This window comes from Pyxicephalus adspersus, chromosome 5 (assembly GCF_032062135.1).
Source record: "Pyxicephalus adspersus chromosome 5, UCB_Pads_2.0, whole genome shotgun sequence".
Taxonomy (NCBI): Eukaryota; Metazoa; Chordata; class Amphibia; order Anura; family Pyxicephalidae; genus Pyxicephalus; species Pyxicephalus adspersus.
Window position 1 is genome coordinate 63,071,524 of NC_092862.1, and position 15,481 is coordinate 63,087,004.

Consider the following 15,481-nt stretch of genomic DNA (forward strand, 5'->3'; position numbering starts at 1 on the left):
TGAGCAGCCTGACATATGTATCCCAGAGGACTCTGTGCTCCCATTCACTCTTTACAGCTTGCCTCTTAAACAAAAAAAATAACTTTTAGGTTTAATTTAACTTTATATAAAAGGGTTATCAGGGTTGGTGATCAGTCCGCGCCAAGTGAGATGACACTAAGTGGTAGCCAAGGTCCATTGGTTTTGATTTTTTATTCTATCTAGGCTTGAGATCACACAACTCAGCATTTTGTTGGCAAGAAGAATATAAATAAATATATGTGTGTATATATGTACACATATATATATTTATATATATATATATATATATATATATATATACACATTTATTTTCTTTAGAAAATAAAGTGTTCTGGTATTGCTAACATGCCCTATACCTCAATATAGAGTAATTTGTTTCTTGTTTTGTATTGTTCATGAGTTAGGCTATTATTACTGTTAATATTGCTGTTATTACTTGAACTATTTCCTTGGTATTATACACATTGTATCCCATAACATTTGGAATCTGCACTCAATTTGTTTGTGAAATGCATGTGTAGCAGAAAAGTATACCAGACTAGTTTGCTTTACCTTTTTGTACCTACAGGAAAGAGATATAATGCTGCAGATGTGACAGCAGCTGTATGTATGAGCATTGGCCTCATATGGTTTACGCTGGCTGATAGTACAGTTGCACCAAACTTCAATGTAACAGGTAAGATGTTAAACTGGAACTAGTTTAGCGGGCATATCCTGTAGGTTTCTCTGATTTTTAAATGAAGATGGAAGTCTTTTTGGCTAGTAGAGGCATATTTGTATTGTTAAGCCATGTTGAAGCTTTCAGTCTGTGGTTGTAGTTCTTTACATATTTGGAGGCCAATACATGTGACCCAAAAATTACTTTTGAAAGCATGATATACCTGGAACCCCACCTGACTAGCAGGGCTTAAATATGCAACCTTGCAGGAAACATACCTTCACAGCTGAAATGACAGCAGCACATTAACAGTTAGGTATGTTACATAACCTCACAACTCACAATGTAAACACTGCATTTGCCTATCCCTACTTAAAACATCCCTTTATCACTGTCTTGTTACAAAGAAAGAGTCCCCTGCATTTTTCAGGAATGACAATGAACCAATTGTGAGTGGCTACTTCAGGTTTTCAAGGGCTATTGGAGAATAGGGAAGTTGATCAAATAATTGTAAAAACATGCACATAATTATAGAGTGCTGCAAATTATTCTTACTGTACATACATTGATAAATATGCCTATAGACACTATTACAGGTAAAAAAGGACTCGCATTACCAGAATGGTGTTACTGCATACTATATTACAGGGGAGGTTTGTGTTCTCCAGTACGACCCCCCACAATTCTCCAGCAAGAGGAAATAAACTTGTTGGTGGGCAGTAAGCTGCTGTTGCCTACTTGCTGGTTATGGCACATCCTTATTCTGTGCAGTTCCCCTGCAGCAATGCCAAGTCCAGGACATTTTTACCACTGGCTTCACAGCGGACTTCCATTGAGAAAGCAATCCTCTTCTGTCATCAGATTATGTATACCCTGTAAGTGCCTTCACACATTGTACTATTTAGAGCTTAAACAAAAACGCACCTTTGCATGTCTCTTTTGTCAAATAGTATTACCTCCTGGCTATTTTTTGTTTTTTTTTCAGTTTAAGTACTCAGTGAGCAATGTCCCAAACATCCCAAAGTCCAAATTATTGCCAATCTCCAAGTTGAATTCAAACTGTTGTAACTTTAACAAACCTTGCATCCCCTAAAGGAAAATAAGAAAATATGTATTCCGTGTATGCCTATTTAGTCAAATGGGGAACAAAGGCCTAGTTATGAAGTGTGTGGAAATCAAGATTGATATAATGGATAAAACCATCCATTCATAACAATTATTATTGTTAAACAGGATTTACATAGTGCCAACATAAAACGCAGCGCTGTACTTGAAATAGGGATAGCAAATGACAGACAGTTACGGACAGTGACACAGGAGGAAAAGAAGACCCTGCCCCGAGGAGCTTACAATCGAGGAGGTGGGGGAAGTCCCACACAATAGGAGGGAGATATGGAGGGATGGGAAGTAGTGAAGGTTTTAAAACACAGAAGAAGAAGATGGGTAGGCAAGTCTGAAAAAATGTGTTTTGAGTGCTCTTTTAAATGAGCAGAAGGTAGGAGCAAGCCGAATAAGATAAGGAAGATTATTCCATTGGGGAGCACCAACCGAGAGAAGAGTTGGAGAGGAGGAATTGGCATTGAAAGAAACTTGAAAGGTGAGGTCAGACAGGTAAAAAGTAAACCAAGAGAGAACAGTGTCACTGATACCAATGGAGCGCAAGATTTGCATTAGAAGGGGTTGATCAACAGTGTCAAAATCAGAAGAAAGATCAAGGAGGAGGAGGAGGGAAAAGTTGCCTTGAGACTTGGCTCTGATGAGGCCATTGGCCACTTTGGTAAGAGCTTTTTTGGTGGAATGGGCAGCTCATAAGCCTGACTGAAGGGGGTAAAGAAGAGGGTTGCTCAGGTAATTGCTGAGTCTTTTGAAAACAAGGCACTCAAGTTTGGAAACGTGGGAGAAGGGAGATGAGATGGTATCTAGGACGTAAGGATGGGTCTAGTGAGGGTTTTTTTTTTTTTAGGATAGGGAGAATAATAGCATGTTTGAAAGCAGATCAGAGGTAACTGGGTCAAGTGGACAGGTAGTAGATGGAGATGACGAGAAAGGAGAGGAGACTTCATCTACAGTAACAGGGCTGAGGGAGGCCAGTGATGATTTACAGGTGGAAGCGGTGGATATGATTAGAGTGGCCCAGTGAGCCATTTTATGTCTAAAATAGGTGGCTATGTCTTGGGCAGAGAAGGTTGTTGTGGGGGGAGCAGGTGTGAGATTTAGGAGGGAGAAAATTGCTGAGAAGAGGCTGCGTGGGTTGGAATCTTAGGAGGAATTGACAGCGGAGAAATAACTTTGCTTGGTGACAGTTCAGTGTTAGTGTTGTAGTCTGGCTTTATGGTCCATGAAGTCAACGGTGGAGGACAGATATCTGCCACTGGCGCTCAGCTGTACGTACAGACTTTTGTAAGTGTTTGGTGTGATTGTTGTGCCAGGGTCAGGGGTTGGCAGGGCATGGGTAGCGGAAGGTGGCAGGGCCAACTTTATCCAGAGCCAAGGAAAGAGAGTGGTTGAACTGGGTGTCAGTTTCCTCTTGGGAGATGAATTTGGACAGAGTAGGTGTTAGGGACATAAGGCAGTTTGAGAATAGGTTGTGGTCAAAGTTACGGATATCTTTGTGCCATTGGTCAGGTCTGGGATGTGGTGAAGAGGGGCAGGAGTTAGATAGGTTGGCGGTCATAAGGTTGTGATCAGAAAGGGGAAATAGTGAGTTGTCAAGGTGGGTTAGGTTGCAGAGTTTGTAAAATACCAGGTCTAAAGTGTGTCCAGCAATATGTGTGGGGCTGTTTATGTTCTGTGTGAGTCCAAAGGATGAGGGTGAATGTTGGTGAGAGGGTAGGGAAGAAAGAAGCTGTGAGGGGGACCAAGATTAAGAGAGTGCAGGGTGAGCAAAACATAACAACGGGTAATTTTGAGTCATAGGAGTACATAATGCAGTGCAGGGAACTGAAGTCCATGTGAGCAGCTCCTGTAATATGTATTGTAGTGAAGCTTGTCATTTTGTTGAGTTCCAGGAGTAGGATAGAAAACAGTCAGGGAGAAGCTTGGTGAAAAAAAAACAGTTCAGGATGGCAGCAGCAGAGGTAGTGTAGGTGTTCAGGTAGTGCAATGATGGTTCAGCCCAGAGGTATGAGGTGGGAGTAGCAGGGTGTAATGGATTGTCCAATTCCTGTTGGAATTCACTGAATTAATTTTCAAAGCACCTATAAATTGGCACTTAGGATTTGGGCACATGACCTTGCCTGATGTTTATATAGAAGTGCTTTGGGCCCTGAATATGGATGGACTGATGGGAGTAACAGGAAATTTTGGATATCAGTTGAACCTGGCTAGGGGAGGGGATTGTCAGTGCAATAAAATCAATTAACACTAAACTGGGACAAATAGATAGGGAACAGATAGTGCTATGGCCAGATTCAGATTTGTGCAATAGGTTCATCTAAAATGCACAGCATACCATAGACAATCACATGGAAATTGCACACAGAATGGGGATGATAGTCAGATTTCATAGCATACCTGTAGAAGGAGAGATAACTGCAGATTAGGTGCAGGCAAATGAAGATGAAGGTCAGTTCAGCCGTGATGTTAGTTGCTATAAAGAGTAATGCAAGTAGAGGATGAAGATGGTGATGATGATGTTGAAGTAATTTCCTGGATAATTTGGATGAACGTATCTATTGGTATAGACATATCTAATAAATATGGTATGTAGGGTTTATATCATGTATGCATTTTAATGGTTTACACCATTCAAGACAATCAAGTAGAAGTAAAGGTATTCTGTTTCCACATATTACTGGATTAAGTTGTGAAAATGATGAATTTAAAAATTCTTGGCATTAAGACATCTAAAGCTTGCAGTGGAAATGACCACTGGAGAACAAAAGATTGCACATGATAATTAAAGCACATGTTGATATCAGAATCCTCAATTCCACCCCAAAGTTTCTCTCAAACCTAATTTTTCTTATGGTCCCAATTGTCAGTGCAGTATAATTCTTGAATTACAAATATCCATATTTTAAAGGCCCTTAAAATGTAAAAAAAAAAAAAAAAAAACTATTTGGATAACGGGACCTCTAAAAAGTTTTTACTTTAGAAGTGCCCAAAAACGTACAATACATTTATTGTTTCTGCTGTAGTGTAACTGATAAATAAAAATCCTGTATCTATTTGTGCATAAAGCATAGTGAAGCAGACAATAAAAAAAGAAGAAAAAAAAGAAGCAAAGCTACATTGTAGTTTATTACTACATATTATTCTTTGCAAAGGCGGTGTATTAGGTAACATATGTTAAATGAGTATTGACACTAGCATATGCATGGGTAAATGCATAAACCAGCAAAAGTCTTGGAGGCATTGAGGCTTTCAGAAAACATGCTACTTTCTCTATTTTATATTAACTTTCAAATGAAAAATTCTTAAAGATGCAGTTGCCTTAGGGGAGCAGTTTGGATGCTAGTTACTAAATGCCAAATTGACTTCACTTGACTTTTACTCATAAATTTCTCAGAAACATTGATACATAAACTAGTCTGATTTCAGCTGAAGCTCTACTTACATAATTTAATCAGATTCCTTTGAACATTGTGAGGGACAAATCTATTCAGATGACATTTTTGCCTAAAGGAAGCTGAACTATTCAGCTAGTATAAACAAAGCATACTCTTCTGCTGTCTCATACAAATATTCTTATCATAAGCCCCTGTTGGTTGAGGGCTTCTGTTATTTATTCTTTGCTGAGATGTGGACAAGGTTATGTATGTCGGCCTGTAAATTTTGTCTCATAAACGCATTGCTTTAAGTCTGAATGTTATGCGTTTGGAATTAACAACATTTTAAATGCATCATGTTTTTAATTCTTATATTTCTGTTGTGGACGTGTGTGTTTGCTTATAATTGTGTCATTACAAAGATAACAAAGTAACACATATGTTAAACACGAACAGGGCTTTCTTTTGGTAATGCTGTCTTAAAAAAATATTTTATTTGATGTGCAATCTTAAGGCAAAAATGTGTAACATAACTAAATAGAAATTTATTACTGCACATGAAACGTTCAATTAAGTTAAAATAAATGATGAGGCTTTTATCTCTTTTTTTTTTTTGCAGCACTAGCATTATTAAAGCAAAATGTATAAAAAAAAATATTTTGAATAAACAACTGGTTGACTATAATATGAACAGAGTTAGATTTTTTTTTTAATAAAATATTGTACCAAATTAGACTAACATGTCATCAAATATATAGAAACCTACTTTAGGTATGCAGATTTAATAATTGGAGTTATCTAATTAATCATGTAGGCATTACTTACGACTGATCACAAAAGGCTTTGAACAGAATAATCAGTGATAGGGGTGCAACAGATTCCTCAGTAATTGTGCTCGTCTTTTGGGCTGAAGGACAGAACCTGGGCAGACATTGAGAGCCCAATGATATAAGTTTGGTTTGTATTAGTTCTACCTGATTTAGAGATAAATAGTTTTAGTGTGAATAGATAAATACTGTTTTAATTGTGCTTTTATCTTTTTAAGGTGTGATGCTTATATCCCTGGCACTTTGTGCAGATGCTGTTATTGGAAATGTTCAAGAAAAAGCCATGAAACTACACAATGGATCAAATTCAGAAATGGTGATTAATCCATATTCATTTATACAGATTTCAGATTTTTTTTTTTTGTGCAGTGTATTCTAAAAGCAAGTCACAATAACATTTATTTTAGATTTATGTAGAAGTTAGCTGGGTAAATTAAATTATCAGTAAATCCTTTGATCTGCAACAGTGACATGCATGGGTAACTCTTATTGGTACAATTACAGAGGGTTTTCATTAGGGGTATATGAAGGGCATCTGGTGATCTGGTGGAGAGGATACGATCTAAGTGATGCAGAGAGCACATGGGGAGTGCAGTCTTGGGGGTACAAAAGAGCACATGGTAGAGGGGTGCAATCTAGGGGTTCAGGACTTTGCACTTATGTATCCTAATATTAAATTATATACAGACGTCCAAGGAGCACAAAACCTCTTCATATCAACTGAAAAAGGCTTGTGCCAGTCAAACTTTAAAACCCCTGAAATGCTCTCAACATCAACAGGATTTTTAAATTTGTGGGCAGAGGGAATTTTTACATATATAAATATCTTACATTCTTGTATAGAAATTTTACAAAAAAAAAAAAAAAATCTAACATGGGATACAAAGATTCACTTAAAAGATACTATAAAAACATAGTTTGTAAATAAACTTTTGCGTTTGAATTTGTCCTTCTTCTAAGGAAAAAAAGTGTTTTTTGACAACTGGTGGCTGGGGTGTCAGCAAATAATACCAATAAAATTAAAATATGTATCTTAAAATACAGAATGTAATATTTTTTGCTTCCTTTAGTAACAAATGTTTTCATTTGTTTACTGTTTTAAATGGGCAGGGGGTCTTTGGGAGTAAAAGTCCACTTGGACCCTGTACTTGTATATCCCTGTGTTGTCCTTTTTCTACTCGATATACAAAGTAACATATGCAAACTTTAGTATGTTCTGCAGAGTACTCCGTATAAATAGTTTTGTGTCTGATTTCAAGCCTCCCTGAACAGTTTTTGTGGTCTCTATTACCTTTTTCAAATGGGTGTTTAATTTTTCAGGTTCTATATTCATATTCCATAGGATTTGTTTACATTTTACTGGGTTTGGCAATTACAAGTGGATTAACTCCTGCTGCAGCCTTCTGTTCCAAGGTGAGTGCTGAAACAAAGCAGCTTGATTAAAAATAGGAAATGCCTAGTACACAGCTGAGAACTGTATTAATGCAAGGCAGTAGTGCATGACAGCATAAAATATACATGTCCCGTTATGGAGTGGCTGCTGAATAGGCACTGCTTTCCAGCCACAAGTCATTCACACACTTCAAAAATAATTCTTCCTTCATTATGAAAAACGTTGTAATAGCATGTTTTTTATTTAAAATTAATAAATACATACCAAGCTTTAAATATTTACCAAATATCTTTTGTTTTTTGTTGTATTTTTTTATTCTTTTCAATACACAATGTATATTTCATAAGACATGATTTTACTTTTACCTATATTATAAAGACCTCCACCATATGCAAAGAAAAAAAATGCAGGTATACTGTAAAGTCATTTGTCAAATTAAAAATTGCATGTTATATTTAGATTAGGAAATATTGTTTTTCCTGTAGTAGAAATAACTTGTTCTTGCCAGTCTGCACATTTAAGACATTCAGTAGTGTAGTCTTAGGTGAATTTGTACTCTGTGCATTCAGGTACAGATCAGGATGGAAGCAGAGGGAAGGTAAGTATTAGATGCTGTAGTGCAAGATACATAAAATGCAGGTTACAGTATGCTACAGAGTGTTGTTTTCATCACAGAATGTAGAGAACACTGCATGATTGGAGGAGAACCCTGTCATATGACATCTCATATGACTGTGCTTTATTCCTTCTGTCAATTATTTTTTAATTTATTGAGTTGAATGGGGCTTTAGGTTTTTAGATTCCCAAGTATATAGCTGTTCAAGATAAAAATATGCCATTAAATAATGAAAAATGGTATGTTGAAAATATGATGAAATATGGTACAGTGATAACATGTATGTATTACATGTTTGTACGTATAAGGTTTTATTAAAATGTATACTCTATCAACAATTTTCAACCAGAGTTCTAGGGTAATCTGTAGCCAATAGACCTCTCATCCAGGGGTACCTGCAAAACATGAATCTAACACTGAATATCACTGATTATCTGCTTTCTACCTGCAAGGGAAGAATTCAGACCACCAATGTAGGGTGGGTATCCACCCCACTGACCGCTAAAATAAGAGGGATCTTTCCCAGTGATCCCAGATGATTGGTTTTAGCAGGGCTTTCTCAAGACCTAACTCAAGCACATATGTAAACAAATTTAGATCTGACAATAACTAACCATACACCGCAATAAATCTTTCTAGCAAATGTGTTTTTTAAATGACAAAGTCTCCTAACCTGAACATGTTTGTATTTTAGTATCCATTTCAGACATACGGCTATGCCTTTCTGTTCTCGCTGACTGGATATTTTGGAATATCTTTTGTATTGGCATTGATTAAACTCTTTGGAGCTCTGATTGCTGTTACAGGTAAGCAATTTTTAGGAACTGAAAGTAAATTTATAGCAAAAGGACAGGTGTACTAAGTTTAACTAAGGTTGTGTCTAGGGGGTCAGACAATTAGGCTTATCCACACTATACTTTCTTTCTGTGGAATGAGAAAAAAATTAAAACTAAAAACAGTCAAATTGAATAAGCAAATCCATATACTCTATGGTCTTTGATTTGACCCCATTTTAGTCTGTTGATTTATTAGTAAAACAAGCTTTCCCTATAGATTTGAAAACCTTTTTAAATGATTATTTGATTATTTTAATGTCAGCTTTCATACATTTTCCTTCAATTCCACAGTAACCACTGGGAGAAAGGCAATGACGATTGTGCTGTCCTTTTTATTCTTTGCCAAACCCTTTACTTTACAGTAAGTAACAGGTTTTCTTTGTACGGTGTGATTGTGTCCAATACATTACAATGGCATTTGCTCATAGAATGCAAGATTTTTTACCGAAAGAAAATAATACAAACTGGGAAAAGTAAGGGAATTTTAATATTTTATCTTAAAGTGCTTATCTGTTTCTGCTTGACTCATTTTGATGGAAAACAAAGCATTTGGAAAGATAAAGCTGGGCTTTGCCAGCATTGTCTTCAGTTCAAATTCTCCTATTAGGATATGTATAAAGTAAAACAACACAAAACAGGTCAAATACAGCAGCTAAATTTAGTCAATAGTTTTTTGCTGACCTTAAGAAATGAATGCCCATCAACATGATAAATTATACTCATGGACAGAATATATAATGTGGCACTGTTACAGCCAAGAATGCATGCAGTCCATTGTAGTATAGGGTGAGGGTAATGAGTTGATGGTCTTTTTAGCATTTAAGCGTATTTGGTGGTCATTGTTCCAGACCATTATCCAGTCACTGGCGGTCGGGGACTGATATTCCTTATTCTCCACAAACACTTTTGGAGGTTTCCAATTGTAAATCAGTAACTTTAGTGGTATCTGCTAATAAACAATCAGATATCACCCATATTTACTCATAAAGGACAGCCCTCACACAGACAAATGTTGTGTCATGAGATAGTTATTGTACTTCCTTCGAATTGCCATCTTCAGAAGGCCTAGCAAATATATCCTCTTAGTTATTTTTTAAGTGCTTCTTAACACCAGTGATAATTGTCTTTCTTATTTTTTTTTTACCTTGTAAGCTAAAGGTGTATATAGTGACACAAGGTATAGTAATTCTAAATGTATTGACTTCTAATAAAAGCATAAATGCACTCAGAGACAATCAATGGCTGTGAGCTAACCGCATTTATCATTTTTGGAAACCATGAGGTGTCACTCTTGGGCAGTCCTTACCTACTCGAACACTCCAAATCTCCATCTCCACAATATAGGCACTAATCAATTTGTAATGCTAAGATAAGAACTAGGAAGACTACTTAGACTCTGAAATAACACAGGAAGGGACCACTCAACATGATTACCTAATATATTTACACAAACACATATAACCAAATACTTCAGTTACATTTTGGAAATAGGGTGTGTTTATTGTTGGGGAATCATTTCTCTTTTACCCAGGGACATAACTACTGTTAAACCAACACACCATCAAATCACCTGTGTTTTATCTTCTTAGGTATATATGGTCTGGACTGTTAGTGGTTCTCGGAATTTTCTTAAATGTGTACAGTAAGAACATGGACAAAATGAAGCTGACCCATCTTCACAATTTTCTGAAGAAAAGGGGTTCTGAAGGAAAATCTCGGACGTTTTCACAGACTGTATAACCTAATTCATTTTAGAATTTTATTTTAACTTCAGTAATCATGAAATGATTATATATTTCCAAAGGGAATCGGATACATTAAGAAAATGGTGATGGCATATTGCCTGCTAAGTTACTGCAGACCTGTAAGCCAAGGGTAATATTTATTTTGTTTTACCACTCCACTTGCCAAGAAGGCCAAGCACCATGGGCTCTTGACGTAAGGTACTGGAAGACTTCAGCGACCTCCATTAGAGGTATACACACTAGTGGGACTAGTAACTTTTTTTTTTTTTTCCTCATTGTCACAACACACAGTTGTCAGTGTTTGATCCAGGAGAATGGTCAGTATCATTCCAATGTAAACGGTGCCCATCAGATCACTGATGTAAATCGTAACTATGAAGGGCCGTTGAAGCTTTACTCAGGACGGACGATGAAGGCTGAGGACCTGCTCCTTTAGTTGCAGTATGCAGAGTTAGGAATCTGTTTTATATCATATTCCTGCATTAAACGTCTGATTCTTTACAGAAACAAATGCACAAGCCTTACTAAAATCTGATTGTACCATGTGCATAACATATACAGAATGAGCTTTTTATTGTCATTTCTTTCCATCTTTAGAATGTGTAATTTTCTTTTTATGTGATCACGTGTATAAAAGTATGCTGCTATACATTCCTTTAAATGTGCAATCCCACTGCAGATTTATTTATAATGTGATACATAAAATGTGAACATTCATCCTGTCCATTTTGCTCCTAAACATGAATCAATTACATTTATTAGTTACCTATTGAATAATTCTGGACATTTAGAAATGGCTTGAGTGCCACTGTGTGGCTGCAAAGTATTGTTCAAAGTCTTTAAAAACCTTCTAATAACGTGTCAGCTTTATAAATACACATCCTGGGAGAATGTTGAATTTTAAATAGACCTTCCTTTAAAAAAAATTTTTTAATGTTGGTTTTGAATGAATCGTTGGGAATCTGTGTTTTTTATTTTTCTTTATGGATTTTTTGGATATGAATATGGAAGATAACATTGCAGAATGTATTTTAAAAATGATGGCTGGGGTCAATGACTTGTAAAGTCAGGGTCAGAACCTGATATTTTGTGTATTTATAAACCATTTCATAGTAGCAGCTCCCATTTTAATGTGCAATTGGGTTAAACAAAGACAAAGGTAATTGTATGAACAGTATTCTAAAGGAAACCTGTAATTTTTGTAAATGGGTTCAATTGGCCACTTTGTTTTATTTTAATATCCTCTGTAATAATTCGTGTTTTGTGTGGCCATTTATTTGGTGAACTTAAAATATGTACCTATTTTAATCAGTTCTGCCTACTATATAGCAAGTTGAAGGGGGCGCAACACATGGGCATTGCCAAGAACATTTCCAAGGAAATAATGAAGACCTCTTGTTGTAGAACCTGGCATTTTTATTTGATATGTGTGTTGCTGTGGAGCCCCCTTGAATTTTTGGACGAGACTGAACAGAGCCCTACTACCCATTTACAGGTCTAACATTTGACTGGACATGCTCGCTGGCTTAGAATCAAAATGTGGCCCATTGGGAAAACAGGCATACATATGATGTCTAAAATTCTGCATATTTGATACCTTGGGGGAAAAAAGGGTCAGTTTCTCTTTGAAACAAATGGTAAGGTAATAATACAAAGAATGTTAATATAAAAAAGCAGCACCATTTATTTTAAATTAATCGTACAGAATGTTTTAGGAACATTTGTTGGTACAAAAGCACAGGTCCTTTCATTTGTTTGGAGCTTTGCAAAGGTGATAAAAATACATACATTAATAAAATAGCAGGAGAGAGAGCATATAATGAAATGTTTATTACCTATTTAGTTTCCCTGTTAAATCAGAATAATCTAATTTACGGCAGCAGTGGTGACCTTTGTGTTACATCCTCTAACTTGTGCAATAAATAAATGTGAGTGTCTGAAAGCTCATCTCTACAGCAAATAGAATTATAGAGAAAAGTATCCAGCTCTAAAAATTGCTACAGCGGGACGTACTGGCAGCCAATTCATTACATTTGTCCTTCTCCGTATTTTGTTTCATGCAGTATATGTTCACACTTGTTATATGTTAATGATGTTCTGAGATTGTGCAAAATGATCATTATGTAGTCTGCCATTGATCTAAGAGTTACATTGTGGCTTTCTCATTCTAGTCATTTGATGCCTTTATTTTGTTCTGGTTTAAAAAACACATAATTCATTGTATTCATTGAATAATCGGGTAGTGCTTCATGCTTCGTGTCCTATCTACAGCAAGCATCTATGTTGACTGGGAAACCGCTGTACCAAGTTTGCATATGACATTGCAGATTTGAGGTCTCATTTATAATAAAGCAGACCGTTTTGTGTTCGTGATATTTAAATATGGCAAGGAGTCCATAGACCCATTCTGCATGGGCCGATTTTGGTGATGGTATAGTGTGTATGGAATATTTTAAATCCTAAACTAAAGTTCCACTCTTAAAAATCTAGTCAGCCTTGTAATTATTACAGAAAGGCACATGAAAGGTGATGTCCCTTCTGCAATAATCTCTCCTACCTGCCTGATCACAAACTTTCTGCCAAAAAAAAAGGCAGAGCTGCTCATGCCCAGCTCAGCAATTGGTTGCCAGGATAACCAACAATCCAAGTTTCCCTGTGTGAGCCAGAAATAAATGAATTCCCCCACACATGCGCAGGAGTTACATCAAAACACACAGCCTCAATATGATAAGTGTGATAATGAAAGGGGTCCCAGTCAACAAACACCCCACTTGTGACTAATGGGATGACAGTGCATGATCATTAGCAATGATAAAGATGAGCAATAGCTGTCTGAAGGAAACCAATTGCATTACCCTTGCTTGGTCATTTCTAAGTGGAGAGGCCTCTGGTACTGTAGTCATTGCATACATTCTTGACTGGTAACTCGTTTAAACTTGTAACTTCTTGTGGTATGGTACTTGTTCTGTCAGCTTCATGAGCTTATGTTCATTTCTAGCTCTATACCATAGAATTGGACAGCAGCAGAAGGTCGGGTATTGAGCACAACGAATAATATATATATAAGTATATATAAGTGCTCTTTTACTTTCAACTGTACAAAGATTTGCATATTACATCATTAAATACATTACACATTCTAAATAAACATTAACAATTACATTACACATTCTAAATAATGAACTTTATATATATATATATATATATATATATATATATATATATATATATATATACATACACACAGTTAGGTCTGTAAATATTTGGACAGCTACAACTTTTTTCTAATTTTGGTTCTGTATGTTACCACAAATAATTTTAAATGAAACAACTCAGATACAGTTGAACTGCAGACTTTCAGCTTTAACCCCCCTAGCATTCTAGTTCTGTCAGTTTTTTGATGCAAAGAGTGATCCTATTTTTTTAGAATAGAAACATTTTTTTTTGCATAGAAATTTGTGTTTATTCCGTGAGCCTGTAATTCTTAGGATTAACTCCCGGCTATAATAATTATATTTATGTATTATATTTTAATCATAAATTATTATAATACTTATAAATCATAATTTTAAAAAATAATGAAATAATAGACCACAACAATGTAATTTATGAAAAAAAATATTTTATCAAAAATCTCTCACTGAAATTTTCCAAACAAGGGCGCAATATTGTTGATAAATAATATTATAAATTAAATGCAGATTTTAGAAAAAAAAGTTTACATTTTTAGTAGACATCCCGGGTGTGGTAGATGTTGAAGCAGGGTGCTGCACAAAGTCCAACATTACAGTCAGGACAGTAGAACCTGGTTTCTTTGCATCTCTTCATTCCTCTGTCATCGGTCTTTGAGCAGCAAACCACGCACATCCTTGTAGGTGCTGCCTTTTGCTGGGTTGGTGGGATGTTTTCAACGAAGTGATGACTGGTCAGGCGTTCTGGGTTGACAATGGTGGAAGCACGATGTCCAGGTCTATTCATAGCCACTGATGGTGTTTGGTGGTTCTTGACTATGGATTCGGAAACTTGCAAAATGAAGTCTGAATGATTCACAGGCCTCTGACTATTTTTTGTACATAATGTAGGCATTCCATAGGCACTGCTCAACAAGATTCCTGAAGATTTTTTTTGTAGTACTTCCATTGTGGTTTCTTCATCGCTGGGTAGAATGTCATGGCTTGGTCAGCTCTGTCAACATCTCCCATGGTGGTGTTGTAGTCAATCACCACCTGTGGCTTCATCACTTCTTTCCCACGTTTTGTGTGTTCCAGAACGGTGGTGGCATTATGGACAGTACTCATCAGGCACACATCTTTCTTGTCACGCCATCTCAGGGCCATCATCTTGCCTTTCTGCCAGGCAACAATTTCTCCTGTCTTCAGCTTCCCTTTTGCAAACAGTAATGGCAGGTTGCGCCGGTTAGCCCTAACGGTTCCATAGGCATCTGTTCTGTGTTGCAGAAGGAACTACTAAAGCTTGGGAGAGGTGTAGAAGTTGTCAGTTGTGACACAATAGCCCTGACCTACCAAAGGCTCAATGAGGGATAGCATTGAAGATGTTGCCAATCTATAATGACTGTATCTGGGGTTCAACTGTGTCATTTTTCCAGTGTACAGTACTGTATTCCAGATGTAGCCAGATGAGGATTCGCACAGCATATACGTTTTTATGCCAAATCGTGCCCTCTTTGACGCAATGTACTGCACCCTGCTGAGCCTCCCCTTGTAAGCCATTAGACTTTCGTCAATGCTGACATCTCTTTCTGGCACATAGGTTTGCTGGAAATTGTGAATCATCTGAGACACTTCCCAAATTTTCTTCAGTTTTGGAGCAGAATAGGTAGTCTCATCAAACTCTTCACTGTTTGCCAAGTGCAGGTACTTCATGATGAGGGAAAA

At 36.6% G+C, this 15,481-nt stretch overlaps 1 protein-coding gene across 2 annotated transcripts in view; it reads left to right on the plus strand.

The window, feature by feature from the left end:
- SLC35B3 (solute carrier family 35 member B3) overlaps window positions 1-12,384 on the plus strand; it is a 28,450-nt gene extending 16,066 nt beyond the window's left edge. For both annotated transcript variants that reach the window (XM_072411727.1, XM_072411728.1), the window contains exons 5-10: window positions 590-697; window positions 6,215-6,312; window positions 7,317-7,409; window positions 8,700-8,811; window positions 9,133-9,202; window positions 10,431-12,384. In XM_072411727.1, coding sequence (XP_072267828.1) covers window positions 590-697; window positions 6,215-6,312; window positions 7,317-7,409; window positions 8,700-8,811; window positions 9,133-9,202; window positions 10,431-10,581 — 632 coding nt within the window. In that variant the 3' untranslated portion in view covers window positions 10,582-12,384. The remainder of the gene's footprint in view (window positions 1-589; window positions 698-6,214; window positions 6,313-7,316; window positions 7,410-8,699; window positions 8,812-9,132; window positions 9,203-10,430) is intronic.
- Window positions 12,385-15,481: the final 3,097 nt, after the last annotated feature.